Source organism: Piliocolobus tephrosceles, chromosome 10 (genome assembly GCF_002776525.5).
Source record: "Piliocolobus tephrosceles isolate RC106 chromosome 10, ASM277652v3, whole genome shotgun sequence".
Classification (NCBI taxonomy): domain Eukaryota; kingdom Metazoa; phylum Chordata; class Mammalia; order Primates; family Cercopithecidae; genus Piliocolobus; species Piliocolobus tephrosceles.
Genome location: NC_045443.1, coordinates 102,665,146 through 102,688,212, shown reverse-complemented (window position 1 = coordinate 102,688,212; position 23,067 = coordinate 102,665,146). Strand labels below are relative to the sequence as shown.

Sequence of the window (23,067 nt, the reverse complement as noted above, 5' to 3'; positions counted from 1 at the left end):
TAATCTATTAATAATATTTATTTACATCACTTAGAGTGAATATTCATATATTTCAGTGAATCAATACTAGTGTGTTTGCATGGACACAGGGAGGGGAACATCACACAGTGGGGCCTGTCAGGGGGTGGAGGGCTAACATTAGGAGAAATACCTAACGTAAATGATGAGTTAATGGGTGCAGCAAACCAACATGGCACATGTATACCTATGTAACAAACCTGCACGTTGTACACATGTACCCTAGAACTTAAGGGAGGCCAAGATGGGCGGATCACGAGGTCAGGAGATCACGACCATCCTGGCTAACACGGTGAAACCCCGTCTCTACTAAAAAATACAAAAAAACTAGCCGGGCGAGGTGGCAGGCGCCTGTAGTCCCAGCTACTCCGGAGGCTGAGGCAGGAGAATAGTGTGAACCTGGGAGGTGGAGCTTGCAGTGAGCTGAGATCCGGCCACTGCACTCCAGCCTGGGCGACAGAGCAAGACTCCGTCTCAAAAAAAAAAAAAAAAAAAAAATACTAGTGTGTTTGATTATGGGAGGCTTATTCAAATCCTTCAAATCCTGCTGGAGTAGCAGATAATATAAGGTACATGCATTATATTACGTTTCTAAAGTCCAAAAAATTATGAATTCCAAAGACATAACTGGCTACAAGTATTTTAAGAAATTGTACATTCTATTAGTAGTAGCAATAAGATTTATGTGGCAAAGCAAATGAATAGCTTTCATTAAAGCCTACTATTGTGAATCTGTTAGGATTCAATTGGCTGCATATAACAGCCAACTTAATCCTGTTTTTTAACCCTATTATTTTTCTCTCACTTTCAAGGAGTCCAAAGAAAGGCAGTCAGGACGAGTATGTGAGATGCAAACTCTTTTTCTGTCTTTGCCAGGCCATCTTTAGTACCATGTGACCTCCACCCTGAAGGTTGATTCATGATCTCAAGAAAATCACTGCAGTGCCAGCCATTTCAGCAATAGTCTAAACAGGAAGAAGGAGGAAGCAGACATGAAGGGAAAAATAAAGGAGTTGAGTTAGTCTAGTTTAAATAGCAGTCACCTTCCAATGCTTTGTGCTTATATCTTCCACTGACCATCCCTAACCTGGAGAATGGGAACCATAGTATTTGATCTAGGCATATTGCTGTACCCATTATTAATACAGGGATTCTGTTACTAAGGACAGAGGGGAGAGTGGATAATAGGCAGGCAGTTCACATTCTCTGCCAGGCCAAGCAATTGGGAATGAACAAAATGAGAATTATGTTTATTCTCCTGTGTTTCATGGTTCTCTTGAGAAACAAATAGCTGTTCCTTCTTTGGCAAACACTTTGATAAGTGTTTGTTCTTATCAACAAACACTCTTGCATATCAGCTAACAAAAAGTAAGAGAGGAAGACAGAAAATGGATCCTTTGAGATGAAATTTACTTATTTAAATTAGTAAAATAAGTATCAACTTTTCTTATTCTTTAGGGTTCTACTATTCCAATCAACCAGGCCCGTCCAAATCGCAATCTGACCTTCACCAAGAAAGAGCCACTCGGGTAAGATAAGGAGAGTGCCTCTGAGTGAATCATGAGTTGTGTTATTTGAAACAACTAAGCGTGTCGAATTTCTTCCCCTGCAGTGTCTGTGCCATTATTATTCCCTGGAACTACCCGCTGATGATGCTGGCGTGGAAGAGTGCTGCGTGTTTGGCAGCAGGCAATACCTTAGTGCTCAAGCCAGCACAGGTAAGGCCACAAAGGGCCAGGTACAGAATCGCCTCTTTCTTACATCCAGTACTTCAAAAGAGTGACATGTATTTATAAATAGCAAACAAAAATGAGATCGTATGGCATTTTTCTCATACATCATGGACAACTTTTCATGTCAGTAAATACTCATTTTTAATAGCTACCTAATAACATTGTATGGAGATTCCACAATTTAAAATTTTCATAATAATAGAAGCAAGCATGGTGCATATCAGTGAAGTCCATTGACTTTCTACAAACCAATTCAATTCTTGCAAAATGCCACGTGCCCAACATTTAGGGAATTATTTAGAGTAATTATGAGATATCAGAAAAAGTATTATGCAGGTATTCAAATTTAATTGCCAAAAATACTGTAAAGGCAGAGCTTGCAATGAGCCGAGATTGTGCCACTGCACTCCAGCCTGGGCAACAGTGCGAGACTCTGTCTCAAAAAAAAAAAAAAATATATATATATATATATAAAGTATTATATATATTAGTTCACTATATATTATATATTATGTAACATAACAGAATGAGACTGTCTAAAAAATATATATGTATTATGTTAGTTCACTATATATTATATATAATAATATATATTATATATTATATATAACATATTACATAAAATATATATTTATATGTATTATATATTAGCTCACTATATATTATATATTATAATATATATCATATATTATACAAAATATATATTTATATGTATTATATATTAGCTCACTATATATAATATATATTATAATATCTTATATATTATATAATATATAAGATAATAATATATAATATATATATTAGCTCACTATATATATATAGTAAAGATGTAGAAGATGAGGGAAAAGCATGTAAAAGAACATCTGTAATTATAAAAATATATCCAGATGGATAACAAGAAAATACTTTTAAGAAATAGTTAAGGTAGTTTTCAAAAAAATCTTTTAATGCTACAATAGCTTTTTAAGAAAAAAATGTGGCAGCCAAGTTAACACTGGCTGAGACTTTACTATATAAAGTGCACTATGCAAAATAAGAAGAAAAACAAACTTCTTAATTAAGAAGTTTCTGTTATATGCAGGTAACTTAAGAAGTTTCTGTTATATGTAGGTTTCTGTTATATGCAGGTAACTTTACTATGTAGTAGGCATTCTGAGGTGCATAATTCATGGAGAAAACTTGGTCTTTATTCTAGAAGAGTTTATAATTTGTTACCTCTCAACTCTTTCATTTCTTCTTTCAGAGCTTAAAAAAATAGTTTCATTTGGCATAGCTACATGGTCATGTGACCATGGCCATTTTGTTTTAATAATTAAAAACGATTTGAAAAAGTAGGTATACATTCAAAGTTTTCAAAATTCAAAAGATACAAAGAGGTAGATAGTGAAATGTCTCCCTTCTGTTACTCCCCAGCCAACCAGTTTACCTCCCAGAGACAACCAATGGGATTAATTGTTATCTATTAGTGGCTTAGATATTCCAATGATAGTCTGTACACATATATGTGTATATTTATGAATATGTAGTTCTATATGTATATGTAGAGAGATATTATATGTAGATATATATAATTATATATGTGTATATGTATATATTGCTAATTAATGGGCATAAAGTTTCAATTACTGGCCAGGTGAGGTGGCTCACGCCTGTAATCCCAGCACTTCGTCTATTTTTTTTTTTTTTTTGAGACAGAGTCTCGCTCTGTCACCCAGGCTGGAGTGCAGTGGCGCAATCTCGGCTCACTGAAAGCTCCGCCTCCCGGGTTCACAGCATTCGCCTGCCTCAGCCTCCCGAGTAGCTGGGACTACAGGCACCTGCCACCACGCCTGGCTAAATTTTGTATTTTTAGTTGAGACGGGGTTTCACCATGTTAGCCAGGATGGTCTCGATCTCCTGACCTCATGATCCGCCCGCCTCAGCCTCCCAAAGTGCTGGGATTACAGGCTTGAGCCACCGTGCCCGGCAATCCCAGCACTTTGGGAGGCCAAGGCAGGTGGATCACTTGAGGTCAGGAGTTCAAGACCACCCTGGCCAAAATGGTGAAACCCCATCTCTATTAAAAATACAAAATATTAGCTGGGCATGGTGGTGGGCACCTGTGATCCCAGCTACTCCAGAGGCTGAGGCAGGAGAATCGCTTGAACCTGGGAGGCAGAGGTTGCGGTGAGCCGAGGTCGCACCATTGTACTCCAGCCTGGGCAACAAGAGTGAAACTCTGTCTCAAAAAACAAAGAAACAAACAAAACAACAACTTCAATTATGTAAGATGAATAAGTTCTAGAGGTCCTCTGTACAACATTGTACCTATAGTTAATACTACTATATTTTACACTTCAAAATTTGTTGAGAGTAGAGCTCACATTAAATGTTCTTACCACAATAAAATAAAATTTTTAAAAACACACACAAAAAGTAGCATTTTATATACTTACCAAAAAAAAAAAAATTCTTCCTTTTTTTTTAGCAGTTTCCATCATATAGATAAAACATTTTATTTAACCAATCCATAATTATGGATATTCAGATTTTCTCTCCTTTTGCTGTATAAACCATGCTACAGTTAATAACCTTATAAACCTTATAAGTATAATGCACATGTGCAAGTATATTTATAGGGTATGTTTCTAATTGCAGAATCCCTCAGTTAAAAGATACATATATTTGTGTGATAGATATTGACAAAGCCATCCATGGGGGTCGTATTAGCTCACCAGCATTATACAAGACTACCGTTTCCCACTCTTGTTTAATGGGTGCACAACACATTAAACAGCAAGAAGCTAGCTGAGTGAAGTGAGGAGACAGATAATCTAGCCCAGTAGAGCTCCACACTGGCTGTACATTAGAATCACCTAAAGTTCTCCTTTTAAAATGCTGATATGGGGCCCCACTGGCAGAGATGGGGCCCCATATCAGCATTTTAAAAGGAGAGATCTGATTTAATTGCTCTGAGTTGGAGACCACACACTGGTATTGCTTAAAAGCTTCACATTTTTCCAAGACACAGCCAGGGTGGAGAACCACTGAATGATATCCAATGAGAGTGCTAATTACTGAGGAATGGCAATGAGTATATGTAATGTCCAAAAATTACAAACATTCTTTGAGTGCATACCAGTTGCCAGGCAGGTAATAGTGATGAAGATACACAAAGTTTCTGTCCCCATGGAAATTACAGTCTGGCTCTATCTGCAGTTTAAAACTGGCAGTTTTATAGTTGAAGAAAATTTAAATCCTGAGAATGAAAGACCCAAAGGTGCCATTGTTATGCTGGACTTTTTTATTTTATTGGATAATATTATGCAGTGATGCATTTATAATATTAGGGCGCTGTGTGAATGTCAAGAGGACTGAATTTAGATGACTCTTCTTAAACCGGTTGTCTGCTTTGTTATATGTGTGAAAGATTCCCTCCTGGCTCCATACAAAAGAAAGCAGATTTTCATGGCCTAGAGTGGTTTGGTCCAGGTGTGACAAGTTCTGACTTTATTAACCTCATATTTAGCAATGACCTACACTTGCCCAGAACCATACTAGAGGCTTTCCCATATATTATGCAAACCTATAATCCTGCAGGGACACTGGATAGCCAAATGGAAGAAAATCAATAGAAATGAAAAGAGCTGTGATAGAGATGAAACCATTTATTTTATTTATAAATGGCATTTTAAAATCTTTATATTTTTACTTTAAAAGAATTATAATTAATTCAGGATAGTTTTTAAACATCTTTCTAATTATGATGGTTTCATACCAAGACATAATCAGATATACTTGGGCTAGGATCATCTTCAACTATACTAGATGTAAATCCACTATTTTAACAGTCTTGATAACTTCAAATATTTTGGGCCAACTTCTCATCGAGTTAAATCTACACTGACATTTTACAAACCTCACAATGTGACTGTCATGGACCTGTTACTAGAAGGAGGAAAAGTGGTAGCCCTGCCTCTTTCTTGTTTGCTTGTTAACATTATTATTTATTGTGCAGTTTCTATGCACATTTTTTGGCCACTTGTCCATTTTATGAAGACAAACTTAATTAAGATAATAACATAGTCTGTGAAACCATGTAATCCGCCTGTAAACTTCATCAGAGGGCAATCTTCTGAAAGCAAATAAGCAAGGGAAGGAACCACTGCTACCCTCTTGGCCTGCTGAGCCTCTATTCTTTCCTAGGACACTGCCCATACCTTTGTGACCTATGACCATATGACCTTCATTCAGACTGTGTGAGAGTAGCATTATCCAGCCATACAATAAATGTTAGTTATGGTTCATTTATTTCATATCTTTGTCAGCTAAAATATATAAATAAAAGTTCCACTATTTTCTTTTCGCACCTCAATGGATCCTCTTGCACATCCCATTTTTAGAGTCCAAGCTAACCAAGTACTGACTTAAGACTGAATGGACGTTGGTTTTTAAGAGTGTGAAGGTATTGCTTTCATTTTGCTTTGGAGATTTGCATTGCTATAATAGATGTTTAAGGTGAGATCCATATTATGCCACTTTTTGTGTGAGAAAGAAGGGAAAATAAGAAAATATGTATTTGCTGATTTGAATAAAAGGAAACACAGGAAAGATAAACTGAGACTAATGAAACTGATTATCTATAGAACATGGGATGAATGGGGTGGAAAGGAGGGTGGGAGAACAACATTCTCTGAATGGACGTTTGAATAGTCCTGACTTTTGGAAGCATATTCCCCATATTCAATGACAACAACAAAAAAGAAATATAATCAACAAAGATGGGGCCAAAATCCTAAAAGTAAATGTAAACAAAACAAATTAAGCCACATTTCAAATGAATAACATGACTCCATTGAAGAGAGTGAGGAAGCATGAACCCAACTCATTTTTGACTAACTTCGGACTATATGTCCTCAGGATAAAGGCAACGCAAACCAACAACAAAAAAAACCCCAAATACATATTCAACTCTAATTAATAGGCTTCTTTTTCACAGGGACATGGCTTAACAATTCTCAAATTACTTTCTCTATGTTTTAGGATTAAGCAAATAATTAAATATATTGTGAATAATGGGAGCCATGTCTCTCTTTCTTGGAGAAGAGAATGACAAATGTAAAAAGGGCAGAAGGATAGAATAGACCCTGGGGTATTGGATAAAGGTATCAGTGTAAACTCATGGGTTTTAATGTATTTAGATAGTTAAATAAAGAAATGGATATAGGCATATGTGGGATAGATACACACATATATTTAGGGGTGTGTGTGTGTGTTGTGTATACATACATCTCTTTCCCAGCTCTGTCTGCTAAAAGGGCCTAGAAGCGATGACCCCTCAATAATGTCCAGATATCTTGGTTTCCAAAATACCATTCTTCTCTCAAAGAAACTTGGGCTCCTTGGAGAAGGAGCTGGAGTAGGGAAGAATCAAGATGAATCTGAAATATTTTGTTGGGCCTGAAAGCAATGTAATGCTCGAAGAGTAATAGGGGCATGGCAGAATGATAAGGGGCCATACTAAAGGGACTGCCTCAGCCAAATCTAGAACGACTGCACATCAAAATCAATAACAATAGTAAAAGATGACAACGTGCTGATTACAGTAAGAATCTATGTGTTCACACTGATATTAATTAATTAAACAGAAAGGAAAACACTTAGAGAGCCAACAAGTACATGTAAAAGGAATGATGGAATTGGAAAATCACCATTTGGCAACCATCATAATACTTAATGATTATTATCCAGAAATTATCCATGGATACTAAAACTAGTGGATAAAAATTTGAGGAGTACCTCCCCACAAAATATTTATTAACTACAATGTATAAAATAGTAACTTACAGCGATGAAAGTTGGCAGACCACATTTGCCAAATAATCGAAATCAACTTTCCAGTATTGGAACTATTCTACAGCACGTGCCTCCCGATGTGATGTCCTGAGAAAAGCCCAGCATCGCTCCAGTGGTATTGTTCCCAAAAGTGCATAACTTGAATCTAATCATGAGAAAACATCAGACAGATCCAAGCAAAGAGACATTGTATGAAATAACTGGCCTGTACTCTTCAAAAATGTTAGTGTAATGAAATAGAAAACTCAGAAATTCTCCTAGATTACTGGAGACTACAGATAGAACTAAATGTAATGCAGATGTTGGATTTTCTTTTGCTGTAAGACATTATTGGGATAATTGGTGAAATCTGAATGTGGTCTGCAAATCATGTATTCTATCAGTTGTTAATCTCCTGATTTTGATAATTGTACTATGGTTATGTAAAAGAATTTCTGGTTTTATAGAAAATGCACACAGAAGTATTTAGAAGTATGGGGTATGTCTTTACTGTATTCTTAAACAGTTCAGAAAAAGACACCCCTTAAATATGTCTTTAAAAAATAGTTTAGAAAAATATATATAGAAAGATAAAGCAAATGCAGTAAAATGTTAACATTTGAGGAATCTGAATGGAAATGTATATAAGGAATACTTGTACTATTTTTGCATCTTTTTGTAAGTCTGAAATTATGGCAAAATAAAAAAATAAGACAATGTACAATAATAATAAAATAAGCTCTAGTGCAGCTATCAAGGGAAAACTGGGTTCTGGGCTAAAGGTCAGATTAGAGCCTGAAGAAGGTAATTGCTGTCTGCTTCTCCTCAGGTCACGCCCTTGACTGCTTTGAAGTTTGCAGAACTGTCTGTGAAAGCAGGCTTTCCAAAGGGGGTCATCAACATCATTCCTGGCTCAGGCAAGCCACTAAATGACTCACTGTGCTATAACTAATGAATGGTACTGGGGGAGCTGAGTGACTGTTTTACCACTAGAGACTTGTCCTGAATTATAACTGTATTAAAACTAAATACAACTTACCAAACAGTTAAGGATGAATATACTTCCCATGTGCTAAAATCTTAGAGTGGAAATACAGTGGTGGGTGAGTGGCAGTGGGGAGGGGGGTTGTACAATCATGTAAAATTACCCTGAGATGTTTCATTTTGATTTTCAAGATAAAAATCAAGGCTTACCCATCATTATTTTGGGAGTCTGATAATTTCATAAAGGGTATTATTTTAGACTTTCATCAGTTTGCAATTAATACAGAAAATGTAAAACTAAGGTGTCGATGAGAGCTTAGACTATCTACTTTCATGAATTTAAAGCCATCTTCACTATAAGAATTTTAGTATGTTTTTGTTTTTGTTTTTTGAGACAGAGTCTCACTCTGTTGCCCACGCTGGAGGGCAATGGCGCGATCTTGGCTCACTGCAACCTCCGCCTCCTAGGTTCAAGTGATTCTCCCTCAGCCTCCTGAGTAGCTGGGATTACAGGCGTGTGCCACTATGCCCGGCTAATTTTTGTATTTTTAGTAGTGACAGGGTTTCACCATGTTGGTCAGGCTGGTCTCAAACTCCTGACCTCGTGATCCGCCTGCCTCAGCCTCCCAGAGTGCCGGGATTACAGGTGTGAGCCACCGTGCCCGGCCTTGAGTATGTTTTTTTGTTTGTTTGTTTGTTTTTGAGACGGAGTCTCGCTCTGTCACCCAGGCTGGAGTGCAGTGGCCGGATCTCAGCTCACTGCAAGCTCCGTCTCCCGGGTTCACGCCATTCTCCTGCCTCAGCCTCCCGAGTAGCTGGGACTACAGGCGCCTGCCATCTCGCCCGGCTAGTTTTTTGTATTTTAGTAGAGACGGGGTTTCACCGTGTTAGCCAGGATGGTCTCGATCTCCTGACCTCGTGATCCGCCCGTCTTGGCCTCCCAAAGTGCTGGGATTACAGGCTTGAGCCACCGCACCTGGCTGAGTATGTTTTAATTCATGTTTTATTCCCTAATTCTACAGGTGGCATAGCAGGACAACATCTGTCTGAACATCCTGACATCCGCAAACTTGGTTTCACTGGTTCCACTTCTATTGGCAAACAGATCATGAAGAGGTATTGGTTTTAATATGTTGATTCACTGCAGATCCTATTAAACGAGGTTTCAATTTTTGTTTAAACAGGGTACTTTTTGAGTGAGGAAAACTACATCTACTTTGGAAGGAAATCTACTTATCACTGCTGAGTACTGAAATATTTGAAAGTAATAAAATACTTTCCAAAGCATTAAAGCCCAGAGTTAATAAAACCAAAGCTATGTTGAAATTCTACACCCTACTGGTAGTTTTAACAATTCAGCACAAAAGGCTTTCTGTATTAAAGCTGTGGCCCAAATTGTTTTCAGAGTATGGGTAAAAAACCGAAAAGATACATACATGTGAAATTTATATATTTTATATGACAAACCTGGATTATTCATAAAATGGAGTCCCCCAAAGCAATATTTGTTTAAACTGTAAGCAATCTAAATGTCCAAAATAAACCAGTTGTTAAAATATGTCAATGTAATGGAACACTGTGCAGTCACGTTCACAGAGAATTTTAATAACATTGAAAACTGTTGTTAATAAATGGAAATAAAAATAAAGTATAAGATTGTATATACTGGATGATCTCAACTATGTTAAACAAGGCAAAAGCTATGGTAGGACAGATCACAAATAGGTAGTATATCAAAATGGTAAAAACAATGGTCACTGAGGCATGGAACGGAATTTTGTGATTTTTTTCTTCTGTTTGCATTTTGGGGGAGGTCTTTTCAAAGTGTTTTAAATAAAAATACTTTTGTAAGAAAGGAAAAATAAACAGCATACTTTTAAAAATTGGTATTTTTTCTCCCAATGCTTCAGTAGTCTGGTTAGAGGTTTAATTCCTTGCCAGCCTTTTATGTAACCAAAATTTCTAAAGAATTTGAATTAACTTATGAGAATCTCTAATCATTTGACCGTAACATTATTGAAAATTTTTTATTATGGAAAAGTTCTAATATATAGAAAGCAGAAAAGCAAGATGAATTCTATGTACTCATCACTCAGCTTCAATGATAATCACCATTCTACCTTCTATGTTTTATCTATGAATAAGTTTTCCCTTTTCCTTTCTTTCTTTTTTTTTTTAAGAGACACGGTCTCACAGTGTCAACCTGGCTAGAGTGCAGTGGTGATCACAGCTCATTGCAGCCTCGAATTCCTGGGCTCAAGCGATCCTCCTGCCTCAGCCTCCCAAGCAGCTGGCACTACAGGCGCACACCACCATGCCTGCCTAATTTTCTTGTTTTTTATAGAGATGAGGTCTTGCCATGTTGCTCAGGCTGGTCTCACACTGCTGGCTTTAAAGGATCCCTTCTGCCTTGGTCTCCTGAAGTGCTGGGATTACAGTTGTAAGTCACTGTGCCTGGCCTTGAATAAGTTTCTTAATATTACTGAGGCTCAATATGTTTTCCATGCCAGGTGGTAACTTACAGCTTAAAAAGTGTGTCTCTTGTGTGTGTGAGACAGAGAGAGAGAGAGATGTTAACTAAATGCTCATTTCTCATTTATATTCCTCCAGCTGTGCTGTGAGCAACTTGAAGAAAGTTTCCCTTGAGCTTGGTGGCAAGTCTCCACTTATAATATTTAATGACTGTGAACTTGACAAGGCTGTGCGAATGGTAAGAGAGGGTCAAATTCAAGTAAATAAGTGCCTGGGCCAGGTGCAGTGGATCACGCCTATAATCCCACCACTTTGGGAGGCCGAGGCGGGTGGATCACTTAAGATCAGGAGTTCGAGATGAGCCTGACCAACATGGTGAAACCCTGTCTCTAATAAAAATGCAAAAACATTAGCCAGGCATGGTGGTGGGCACCTGTAGTCCCAGCTACCCAGGAGGCTGAGGCAGGAGAATCTCTTGAACCCAGGAGGCGGAGGTTGCAGTGAGCTGAGATCACACCACTGTACTCCAGCCTGGGCGACACAGTGAGACTCCATCTCAAAAAAAAAAAAAAAAAAAAGGTGTTTGCTTCTAAAACACAATTCACCTCTTTCTTTATCAGAGGTCTTAAATGACATTTGGTTTTTGTCTAGTCATAAATTAAAACCATCGTTTTTATGCTTAGAATTGGGAATACTCAGAGCACTTAGTTTTTAAAAATATGTCTTTATAATTCCCCTACTAAGGTGTTTTTAAAACAGGATATAAGTCATAGCAGGCATGTAGAAAAGTTCAAAAGATATTCTATTAGGGCTTCTAGCTTCTCCCTCCTTTCCCTACAACATCTCACCCCATCAACCTGAACAGTCCTGCTTTTACCTGTTTTGCACATGGAGCTTCTGGTAAGCCTTTTAGACACAACAAAGGGTTTAATATTTAACAAGTAATTAGCAACATCAGTTTCCTGGTTTTAACAATGTACTATGGTTTTATAAGATGTTATCACGGGGGAAGCTAGATAAAGGGCACAAAGGAACTCTCACACTATTTTTCCAACACCTTGTGAGTCTTAAACCATTTCAAAGGATAAAGGCTTATTTTAAATAAAATGTAAAGGTTAAAACAAACAAACATTGGCCTAGTTGTCATTCTTCACCTCTGGGACACAGACATATAATGAGTCAATGCTTGGCGTGGGTTGTGCTTTCTTGTAATTGTGGGGGAAACTTACGGTCTTCCCAGTTCTGTACAACTGTCCAGCCTGTGCACTAAGCAGACTCTGTTCACCACTGCCCCTAACTGTAATTTTAATGCACACTCACAGCCAAACTTCATCATGTTAGCATCCCAAAGAGAATGGAGTGGCCTGGGAGTGAAGAAGAACCAAGTACCCCTGTGGCCAGGGCCTTTGAATGGACCGTCTGGAGGTTTCAGTGACAGATAATGGCTGGGGGTACTCAAACTGACATCAGGGGTTGGGACTCCCCTGAATGTCTGGGTTAGGAATATATAACCTTAAAGAGTCTGTTTTAACCATTTAAGAACTCCAAACCCAAGATGGTCAACATGTTTTTGTAATGTTTACAGATAAAATGTATGCACAGGAAAAGCATGTTATTTCAAAGCATTCATTATACTTTTTGTTTTTGAGATGGGATCTCACTATCTTGCCCAAGCGGGTCTTAAACTCCTGGGCTAAAGTGATCCTCCTGCCTTGGCCTCCCAAATGGGTGGAATTACAGGTGTGAGTCATTGCACGCAGCCACATCCTTTTTTTTTTAAATATATACAGTCCAGGGAGGTTTCCTGCAGGTGAATTAGAAACTGGATTTCTATAAAGGGAAAAATGCACAAAGTGCATCAGTCTTCCAAATCTGTCATTTTTGAGTGCCTTCATTTCAAAGATTTCTCAAACTTCTCCTTGAAAAGTAGGTATTTCTTTTCATGAGGGGGTTAGAGAGGCTTTCTAAATATTTATGATTTATGGCTGGGCATGGTGGCTTACGCCTATAATCTCAGTACTTTGGGAGGTCGAGGTAGAAGGATCACTTGAGCCTTGGGGCTCAGGACCAGCAACATGGCAAGACCCTGTCTCTACAAAAAAATAAAATTAGCCCAGCGTAGTGTTCACCTGTGGTCCTAGCTACTAGGGAGACTGAGATGGGAGGATCACTTAAGCCCAGGAAGGTGAGGCTGCAGTGAGCTATGATCACACCACTGCACTCCAGCCTGTGCAACAGAGACACTGTCTTAAATAAATAAATAAATACAAATAAAATTTTTTAAAAATTATGATTATACAATCTAATGTAGAGATTTTTAAAAGCAAAACTTTCTATACAAGTTATTACATTTAAATTTATAGAATAATCTAGATTTTCTAGGCCAAGGCAGGAGGATTGCTTAAGCCCAAGTGTTGAGACCAGCCTCAGCAACATAGTGAATCTATGTTCTGTCATAGATGGAATGTTACATGGAATGTCACATGGAATCTAGCTCTGTCACCCAGGTTGGAGTGCAGTGGTGTGATCTCAGCTCACTGCAACCTCTGCCTCCCGGGTTCAAGCGATCCTCCTGCCTCAGCCCCCTGAGTAGCTGGGATTACAGGGACCTGCCACCACGCCCAGCTAATTTTTGTATTTTTAGTGGAGATGGGGTTTCACTGTGTTGGCCAGGTTGGTCTTGAACTCCTGACCTCATAATCTGCCCACCTCAGCCTCTCAAAGTGCTGGGATTACAAGCGTGAGCCACCACGCCTGGCCTAGATTTTCTTTTAACACAAAATTTGCTTCTAATGGTACATCTTTATTGTTACACATACATTTTTAAAAAAAATGCTTGTGGACCAAAACGGGGAAAGGATAAGCAAAATCTCTCAAATCATGCTAAATCAAAACAGAGTATCTCCAAGAATCTCTTATCACTAACAAGGCCAAGAGGATTGTCTATGACTTATCTATGTTGTCTGCTGTCTTCCAAAAACAACTAATTCCCTCTGTGTACAACTTTATGGGAATCTTGACTTCTCAAATGATGTTAGCAGTATTTTCTTTTCTCCCACTGAAGGGCATGGGAGCAGTATTTTTCAACAAAGGAGAGAACTGTATTGCTGCTGGGCGGTTGTTTGTGGAAGAATCCATCCACGACGAATTTGTGACAAGAGTGGTGAGGCACCTTCACATTTACCCTGAGTCGTTTAGAGATTTTGCTTTTACTTGAAAAATCATACTTCTAGGATTGTTCATGAATTTTCAGGTGTGATAACAGTATTGCGGTTATGTTTAAAAAAAAAAATCAGCCCTTAGTTTTTTTATAGCTACATACTGGCATATTTACAGATTAAATTATATGATGTCTGAAATTTGCTTCAAAATAACCCCGGAGGACAGGAAATGAGTAGGGGAATAAATTGGCCAGAAGTTGGTAGTTGTTGAAGCTCGGTGATGAGTACATGGGGTTTCACTATATTATGTGTCTACTTCCACATGTGCTTATGCTTTTTTTATAGTAAAAAAGAGGTTTATATAAAAACCTGATAAAGTATGTTGAAGAGCTATGATACCTTACTCTACATTTCTAATATATTAGATCCTTGACACGTGTGAGAGTTACACTCCTAGATTTTTATGAATCTCTAAATAAACTATGAGAGATACACCACGAATCCCCAATTGCAGTTGACATGATAGCATATAATTCCTTCCACTAAAGTAACTAGCTAAATAAATAAACAGCCCCAGTACATTGATCATGACTCCATAAATATGCGACTAAAAGTCATCTATAGGAGTGTTAAGATGAATTATGTGGCTAAAATAAACTCTAACTTATACTATAACATGTTATTATGAAGGTAGTATTAATCATGAATTTGCTTATATTTGCAAAACCAGCACCCAGTGATTTTTTTTCCTCAGAGCCAATTCCCTACACCCCCACCCACCAAAAAAACAAAGATATTCTTTCTTCATGAGAATGAGTAACAAGGAAGTCATATAGACAGGCAGATGGAGGGCAGTCAGGTAGGCAGTGGCTGCCTCCTGAACATCACAGTGTAATTTAATTTTGTGTCTCACTAAAGTAAAGTCTGCAGTGCTACATGTCATAGGCTTTCACAATCAGCTACAACTTGTTGAAATTTGAAACACTGAGACCAGAAATATCAAGGATTTGCTGTATTAGTACATCAACAAGCATGTTTTACAAACAGGCTGTTCGTATTCATTCTTCAGCAGCATTTCTCAAGCACCTACTTGGTACCAAACACTGCATGCTGGGAATATAAAGGTGAACAAGGCAGACATGGTCCCTGGCCACTCAGAACTTCTCATCCAGCGCAGAACCCTGGGGAATGCACTAAGAGATTATGGCCAGGCCTAAATTCAAAGTCATGGACCTGCTGGGTCATAACTCCCATTCTTCGTACCAGAATTGGACTTAACCTTAGAAGATGCAGAAGTAGGTTAAGATAACTGAGGAGTAGAAGAGGTAATTACAAAGACATGTCAGTGATGAACATTGTGCAGTAAAGATTGTTTTTCATCAGAGCATTCTAGTGAGGCATCTGGCATGGCTGTACCATGAGAATTTTACAAGGGCAGTCTACCACATTTGAGGAGGAAAAAAAAGATAACAATGTGACCATTTTAGAAATTCTTTTGCCATGAAGAGTGTAAATATGTGATAATAATAAATATTTCAGAACATCAGTTTGCTATTCTTAATGGATTAACATTTAGGATAATTTTCATATAGTGTATGTAGCTTATATTGTGCTAGTAGGTAGTGGTTAAGGACTTCGGATTTCAAGTGGAAAAAAGTCTACAGTATTTAGTGGTTGTGGGCACTTATTTAACCCCTCTAAGCCTCAGTTTCTTCTTCTGAGAGGCTGAGGTGGGAGGATCACTTGAGCTTAGAAGTTCAAGGTTGCAGTGAGCCGTGCCATGCCACTGTGATCCAGTATGGATGACAGAGTGAGTAAGACCCTGTCTCCAAAAAGGAAAAAAAAAAAAACCAAAACCACCCCTACCTCTAGTGCTATTGTAAAGACTAAATGACAAAACATCTATAAACACCTCAGTATAACACCTACCACGTGGTAGAAACTCCATTATTATTAACAATGAGTTGTGTTTTTATGGACTGGGTAACATACAGGTAGAAGAAATTAAAAAGATGAAAATTGGTGATCCACTTGACAGATCCACTGATCACGGGCCCCAAAATCATAAGGCCCATCTGGAAAAGCTGCTGCAGTACTGTGAAACTGGAGTGAAAGAGGGGGCCACTTTGGTGTATGGAGGAAGACAAGTCCAAAGGCCAGGTAAGATCACCTCTCTGGGGGTTTACTGGGTGCCCGCCTTCTTCAGTTGGAATGGACAGCGACAGTTTAAGACCAGCCTGGCCAATGTGGTGAAACTCCATCTCTACCAAAAATTAGCCCAGTGTGGTGGCGTGCACCCGTAATCCCAGCTACTGGAGAGGCCGAGGCACAAGAATCACTTTAACCAAGGAAGCAGGTTAAAGTGAGCTGAGGAGGCTGCAGTGAGCTGAGATCAAGCCACTGCACTCCAACCTGGGCAACAGAGTGAGACTCTCTCAAACAAAACAAAACAAAACAAAATAAAACAAAACAAAAGGAGAGACAACTGGATAATACGTGTCTCCTGATGGAATGAAATGTGTAATACACAGTATCACCTATGAAGTGCGCCTGCCAAAAAAGCTTAAGCTGAATCTAATTATACATTTAGGCCAATCTTTCTATTCATAAGAACTGCAGTAGGGAGGGAGGAAGGAACAGGAAGTTATTTTTTAGTGGGTATAGAGTTTCAGTTTTATAAGCTGAAAATAGTTATGAAAATAGATGGTGGGGAAGGTTGCATATTATGAATTTCATAATACTGAGCCATACACTTAAAGATGGTTACAATGGTAAATTTTATGTTATGTGTATTTTATCACAATAAAAGTCATTGGGAAAAAAAAGCAATACAAGAGATAGAGAAACAAATATCACCCAAAGGAAGCAATGATAAATCCAGAAAGAAAGATAATGTATAGAACAACTGACCATCTCTTTAACATGACGATGGAATAAAAAATAAGGGCAGGACAAAATGGGGAAATGTTTTAGAGTAAAAGATCCTTAAGAAATTTAAACACCAAATACAATGTGTAGAAAAATTTGAATCCTAAATCAAACAAACCAACTGCAAAAAAGCTAATTTCTAGACATTAAGGAAATTAAAATATAAATTCTGAATAAAGAATACTTACTACTTTTGTTAAGCATGACACTGTATAGTGGTTATATAGGAAAATATCCTTATTTTTTACAGATTTGTACTGAAATACTCAGGTGTTAAAATTATGATATCTAGAATTTGCTTTAAAATATTTCAATAAGGAAAAGATAAATAGAGCAAAATATGGATATTTATTTTACCATTCATTATACTGTTTTCTCTACTTTTACATAGGTTTGACATTTTCATAATAAAGACATTAAAAAATAAGAACCTGGGCATGCCAACACCAAATAGAGAAATACAACTCTTCTCGGTTTTACTGAGCCAGAGGGAAAGAAAAAATTATAATGTAATTAAGTGAGAGGACTATTAATTGAAAATGACTTACCTATAGTTGACATTTTTTTCTTTGTTTTTTCCAAAAAGGCTTTTTCATGGAGCCGACCGTGTTCACAGGTGTGGAAGACCACATGTACCTTGCCAAAGAGGAATCCTTTGGGCCTATTATGGTCATTTCTAAATTCCAAAATGGGTAGGTTCTTCAGACACAATTTAACTTAGGTTTTGACTAGATAAGTCATTTTTCCCCTTTGCCACTGTGCTATATACACAGCATGAAATTAATGAACATGTAATTTTCTACCATAAGAATAATTAACTTAATTAAATAATTAGAAGTTACGCTTTTGCTAACATCGTAGATCATAGTGTATTTTTGCTTTCCAGCTTCAATTAATGGCCAACATAATGGGCTTTTAGCTGATTAAATTTTAGTTTTTCTGCACTCGACATTTGAGATGTCTGTGGAACAAAGTAAATAACTGAGAAATAACAAAACTGGTTTTCACATTTACATTCCTATGGTAGGTGGCATCTGTGAAATCTTATTTCCCCAGAGAAAGAGTGCTGTTATTATAGGGGATATTGCCCCCCAAAGCTTGATATTCAACTTTTCATAGAAATGTTCACAATCATCATATAGTCAACAGTAAATGGCATGCTGGTTTGTGATACTACATGAAACTTTGCAAAGAGTTCAGCTTATCAAAGAGGACCAAGTGGTAACTGAGCTCATAAAACAATACTTAATAGAGTGGGGTCTCATGGTATACTGCACAAAATTCTTCAGAATGGCTTTAGATTTATTTCAGCCAATGAGAACTTGAAAAAAAATAAAGAATGGGCTTTCTCTGTCTTTGATAGATACAGTATAAAAGACTTCAGGGGACTATAAGGTGTAGTGAGTAACCTTGGATATATCCATCCAAAGATGCATACTATCCCATTTCTTATCACACATTCTCCCATGGTGTTGGTGTTAAACATGCAGACAATAGAAGTCAGGTTTGAGGGAATCTCCTGCAACATGGTTAAGTCACAACCCCTGTCCTTAAGGAGTTTATTATCTAACAGGGGAGACAGACAGAGATGACAGTTAGTCCACAGAGGGTCAGAGGCAGGATGGTGCAGTAGGTCAGAGGACAACTCTGCCTCCTCTCCCCTCGCTACCTCTCTGAGCTTGGGCCAGTTACTTAACCACTCCGCACCTCACTCCTATAATCCCAACACTTTGCAAGGCCAAGGTCGGGGGATAGTTTGAGGCCAGGAGTTTGAGATCAGCCTGGGCAACACAGGGAGACCCTGTCTCTACAAAATTAAAAAAGAAAAACATCAGCTGGGCATGGTGGCATGTGCCTGTAGTCCCAGCTACTTGGGAGGCTGAGGTGGGAGGATCACTTGAGCCCAAGGAGATGGAGGCTGCAGTGAGCTACGATTGTGCCATTGTACTGCAGCCTAGGCAACAGAGCAATACCTGGTCTCTTAAAAAAAAATTTAAGCAGATGGCAGTAATGTTTTCCTGTTTCTAGCATAGATGGGAACATTTTCAGAACATAACATGAATCTTTTACTTTACATTTAATGAAGTTTTATGTCTTCCTAAAAACATAGGGACATCGATGGAGTGTGGCAGCAAGCAAATAATACAGAGTATGGTTTGGTAACAATGTCTACCTCCTTAGGTCATTCTGAGTATTACTAAGTCAAGTATTCGCTGTTGCTACTGCCATCAATATATGCTTGTCATTGCTGTAGACGTAAACAATGTGGTATGGAGCTATGGTGATATCCTCAACGAGAAATGGCATAAAACCATCTTTCTCTCTCTAGTCCATTCTATAAATATTTGGGTCCCTATGCATCAGGAAGTGTGAGAGTTTTAGCAGAGTCCAAGTTCACTCCAGGTTAGGTTCCAGATTTCTTGTGCAAGTTTAAAATTTTGAATAGTCAAGATGCCTTTGAAAATCCCTTCATAAGGCACTACACTGAAACCTGTGCTGTCTCAATAAATTCAGCACGATTTTTTCCTCCAGTTTTGGAACAGATCTTGTGTCTTTGCTGGAGCACCAAATGAAATACCTGGCTTGGCCAGGCGCAACGGCTCATGCCTGTAATCCCAGCACTTTGGAAGGCCAAGGCGGGTGGATCACTTGAAGTCAGGAGTTCGAGACCAGCCTGGCCAACATGGTGGAACGCCATCTCTACTAAAAATACAAAAATTAGCTGGGTGTGGTGGCGGGCACCTGTAATCTCAGCTACTTGGGAGGCTGAGGCAGGAGAATTGCTTGAACCTGCGAGGCAAAGGTTGCAGTGAGCTGAGATCACACCACTGCCCTCCAGCCTGGGCGACAGAGTGAGACTCCATCTCAAAAAGAAAAACAACAACAACCACCTGGCTTGTATTTGCTGGCCATGTGGTAGAAAACGTGTGTGTTTTTAAGCATTAGGATCATGCTAGAAGAAGGGGACATACGCTATGATGGCACATTAGAACTCGACTCAACTGAGAAAAGAGTAGGTTCATGTCTTCACCTACTTGGATGTGTATACAAACTAAGTCAAAGGCAGGGAAATCACGGGACCTATTTTGTTGAATAAGCACATGTAATCCCATTCACTCTCATTCGACGATGCAACACGATAGCATAAAGAGGTATATGAGACATGAAGTTATCTGCCCTCGGGGAGCTTTTATCTTCCAATTTATGGATGGCGAACCATTACCTACACGAAGAGTTAAGTCAGCACTATATAGTTGGTTCTACCAAAATACTAAGTTTGGAAACATATGTGCTACCTGATGATAGCTGGCTTTTATTGAACATTTATTGTGTTCCAGGCATGATTTATTCATTTCATCCTCGTGACTAGACAGATCTTTTTATTATTATTTCCATTTTTCACAATAAGAAATGAAGGTGTGGGGAGATGAAGTCATTTACCCAGAGCCCTCTCGCAGAACCACCCTACTCTCCACCTCGACAGTGGCATTGGTGGGATCTGAAACGGCTTCAGGCACTGAAGGAGGCTTGAACCTTGTGTGCAAAGTCGGAAGAGATGGAAGGAAATAGGGAGGACACTCTGAAAATCCATCTAGAAGTGGGAGTCATGGGAGAGGGGAGGGAGTGGGAGATCATGAATGAGAACCATTGAAGAAGATTGAATATATGACTTTGGGTCAGATTTTAAAAGGTGTTACATGATATATATGAAAAATGTAATACTAGACTTGTAATATTTTGGGGGACTTTCTTTTGGTGTGAGCCTAATATTTTTCATTTATAAAAATTTAATCAGGCTGGGCACAGTGGCTTATGCCTGTAATCCCAACACTTTGCAAGGGCAAGGTTGGGAGACAGTTTGAGGCCAGGAGTTTGAGATCAGCCTGGGCAACACAGGGAGACGCTGTCTCTAAAAAAAAAATTTTTTTTTTTTAAATTAGCTGGGCATGGTGGCACATGCCTGTAGTCCCCACTACTTGGGAGGCTGAAGTGGGAGGCTCATTTGAGCCCAAGGAGATGGAGGCTGCAGTGAGCTATGGTTGTGCCACTGCACTGCAGCCTAGGTGACAGAGCAATACCTGGTCTCTAAAAAACAACAACAATGACAACAACAAAAAAACAATTAAGCAGATGGCAGTAATGTTTTCCTGTTTCTAGCATAGATGGAAAAATTTTCAGAATGTAAAATGAATCTTTTGCTTTACATTTACATTTAATGAAGTTTTATGTCTTCCTAAAAACACAGGGACATCGATGGAGTGTTGCAGCGAGCAAATAATACAGAGTATGGTTTGGCCTCAGGGGTTTTTACAAGAGACATAAACAAAGCTATGTATGTGAGTGAAAAACTAGAAGCAGGAACTGTTTTTATTAACACGTACAACAAGACAGATGTGGCGGCCCCATTCGGCGGAGTTAAACAATCTGGCTTTGGAAAAGATTTAGGTATGGCTTTACTTTTCTGCTTCACATTCCCTTTGTTGTCACATCACAGAAAAATCTGCTCTATGTTTCATGACTTGTGTATGATTTTGAGGGGCATTTCCTACATGGCAGTTAGATCTGGGTTTAGAAGGGCACTCTTTTTTAAAATATTAAACATTTCTATTGAATATACCATACACACAGAAAAGCGTACGCATAGTGTGGAAAGATACTCTTTTTCAAAAGATTAATGTTTGAAAGGAAAAAGAAATTGCAACAATATACTTTAGCTGAAATATATTTGGTGTTTAATCTGACATTTGGCATGAACTTGGGTTAGCTGTCACGAGATTAAATGGAACCAAGAGAGGCAAATGGGTGGGGAGCAATAACCAGCGAGCTCCAAGAATAAATCCTGTCTTGGAGCTTCTTGGCAGGCTTTCAGAGTCAACACTGAAAAAACCCTGCAATTGGCAAGGTTCGGGGGAGCCTGAGCAATAAGACTTAAGAGTTTGTAAAAAGCCCAAAATGTAATTCACTGTGAGCAGTGACACTCACACCTTTCAAGCAATAGCTTACTTTCAGTGCCAAACCCATGCCAGGCCCCATTTCACTTAGCCTGTATAAGCAAAAGCAATTCTCACACGAGCTCAGAGGAATAGGTACTACTGTTATCTTATTGTACAGAACAGGAAAATGGGGCTCAGAGAGGCTGGGTGAGTTGTCTCAAGTCACAGAGCCAGGCACTGGCAAGAGAGAATTCAAAGCCAGGCAGTCTGGCTGTAGAGCGCATCTCTTATTCCCCTCAGTCTGCTGTGTGGTTTCAAAAACTGAAATGTTTGTGATTTACTGAAATTGCAGTCTGATAAGTTTAGTTCATTTGGAGTTTTTTTGTTTTGTTTTGTTACATTTTCTCTTTACTAATTATTTTGGCAATGTTTTGCAACAGTAAAAGTAGTTCTCATTTTAAATTCCACTGGGTGAAGGTAAGGGCTTGTTTCCCCCCCTTTTGCATGTCTTTAATCTGGTTTTCATGCCTGAATCCAAATCACGGTGGGAGACTTTCTTAGGGAACTTATCATTAGAAAGTGAGGCATCCCTGTTTCACCCGTCTTTTGAGAGAGTGTATTCGACCAGCTTCAGTTCTGTTTTACTATAAAATACTACAGTTTTTCTAATAGTTTCTTCCTCCCCAATTTTAAAACTCCTTAGCCCAGTGGTTGTCAACCTTAGTTGCACAGTGGATTCAAATCACCTGGGAGCTTCAAAAAATACAGAGATACTGATCTAATTGGTCTAGGGTGTGACCTGGGGTCAGGAGTCTTAAAAGCTCCCTGAGTGGGGCGGGGCGCGGTGGCTCAAGCCTGTAATCCCAGCACTTTGGGAGGCCGAGATGGGCGGATCACAAAGTCAGGAGATCGAGACCATCCTGGCTAACCCGGTGAAACCCCGTCTCTACTAAAAAATACAAAAAACTAGCCCGGCGAGGTGGCGGGCGCCTGTAGTCCCAGCTACTCAGGAGGCTGAGGCAG

At 38.7% G+C, this 23,067-nt stretch overlaps 1 protein-coding gene across 2 annotated transcripts in view; it reads left to right on the top strand.

Moving 5' to 3' along the window:
• ALDH1L2 (aldehyde dehydrogenase 1 family member L2) overlaps positions 1-23,067 on the top strand; it is a 66,026-nt gene that overhangs the window by 37,438 nt on the left and 5,521 nt on the right. For both annotated transcript variants that reach the window (XM_023208934.2, XM_023209013.1), the window contains 9 exons: positions 1,477-1,547; positions 1,631-1,736; positions 8,395-8,482; positions 9,572-9,665; positions 11,160-11,259; positions 14,086-14,184; positions 16,177-16,342; positions 17,697-17,802; positions 21,357-21,556. In XM_023208934.2, the coding sequence (XP_023064702.1) occupies positions 1,477-1,547; positions 1,631-1,736; positions 8,395-8,482; positions 9,572-9,665; positions 11,160-11,259; positions 14,086-14,184; positions 16,177-16,342; positions 17,697-17,802; positions 21,357-21,556 (1,030 nt within the window). The remainder of the gene's footprint in view (positions 1-1,476; positions 1,548-1,630; positions 1,737-8,394; positions 8,483-9,571; positions 9,666-11,159; positions 11,260-14,085; positions 14,185-16,176; positions 16,343-17,696; positions 17,803-21,356; positions 21,557-23,067) is intronic.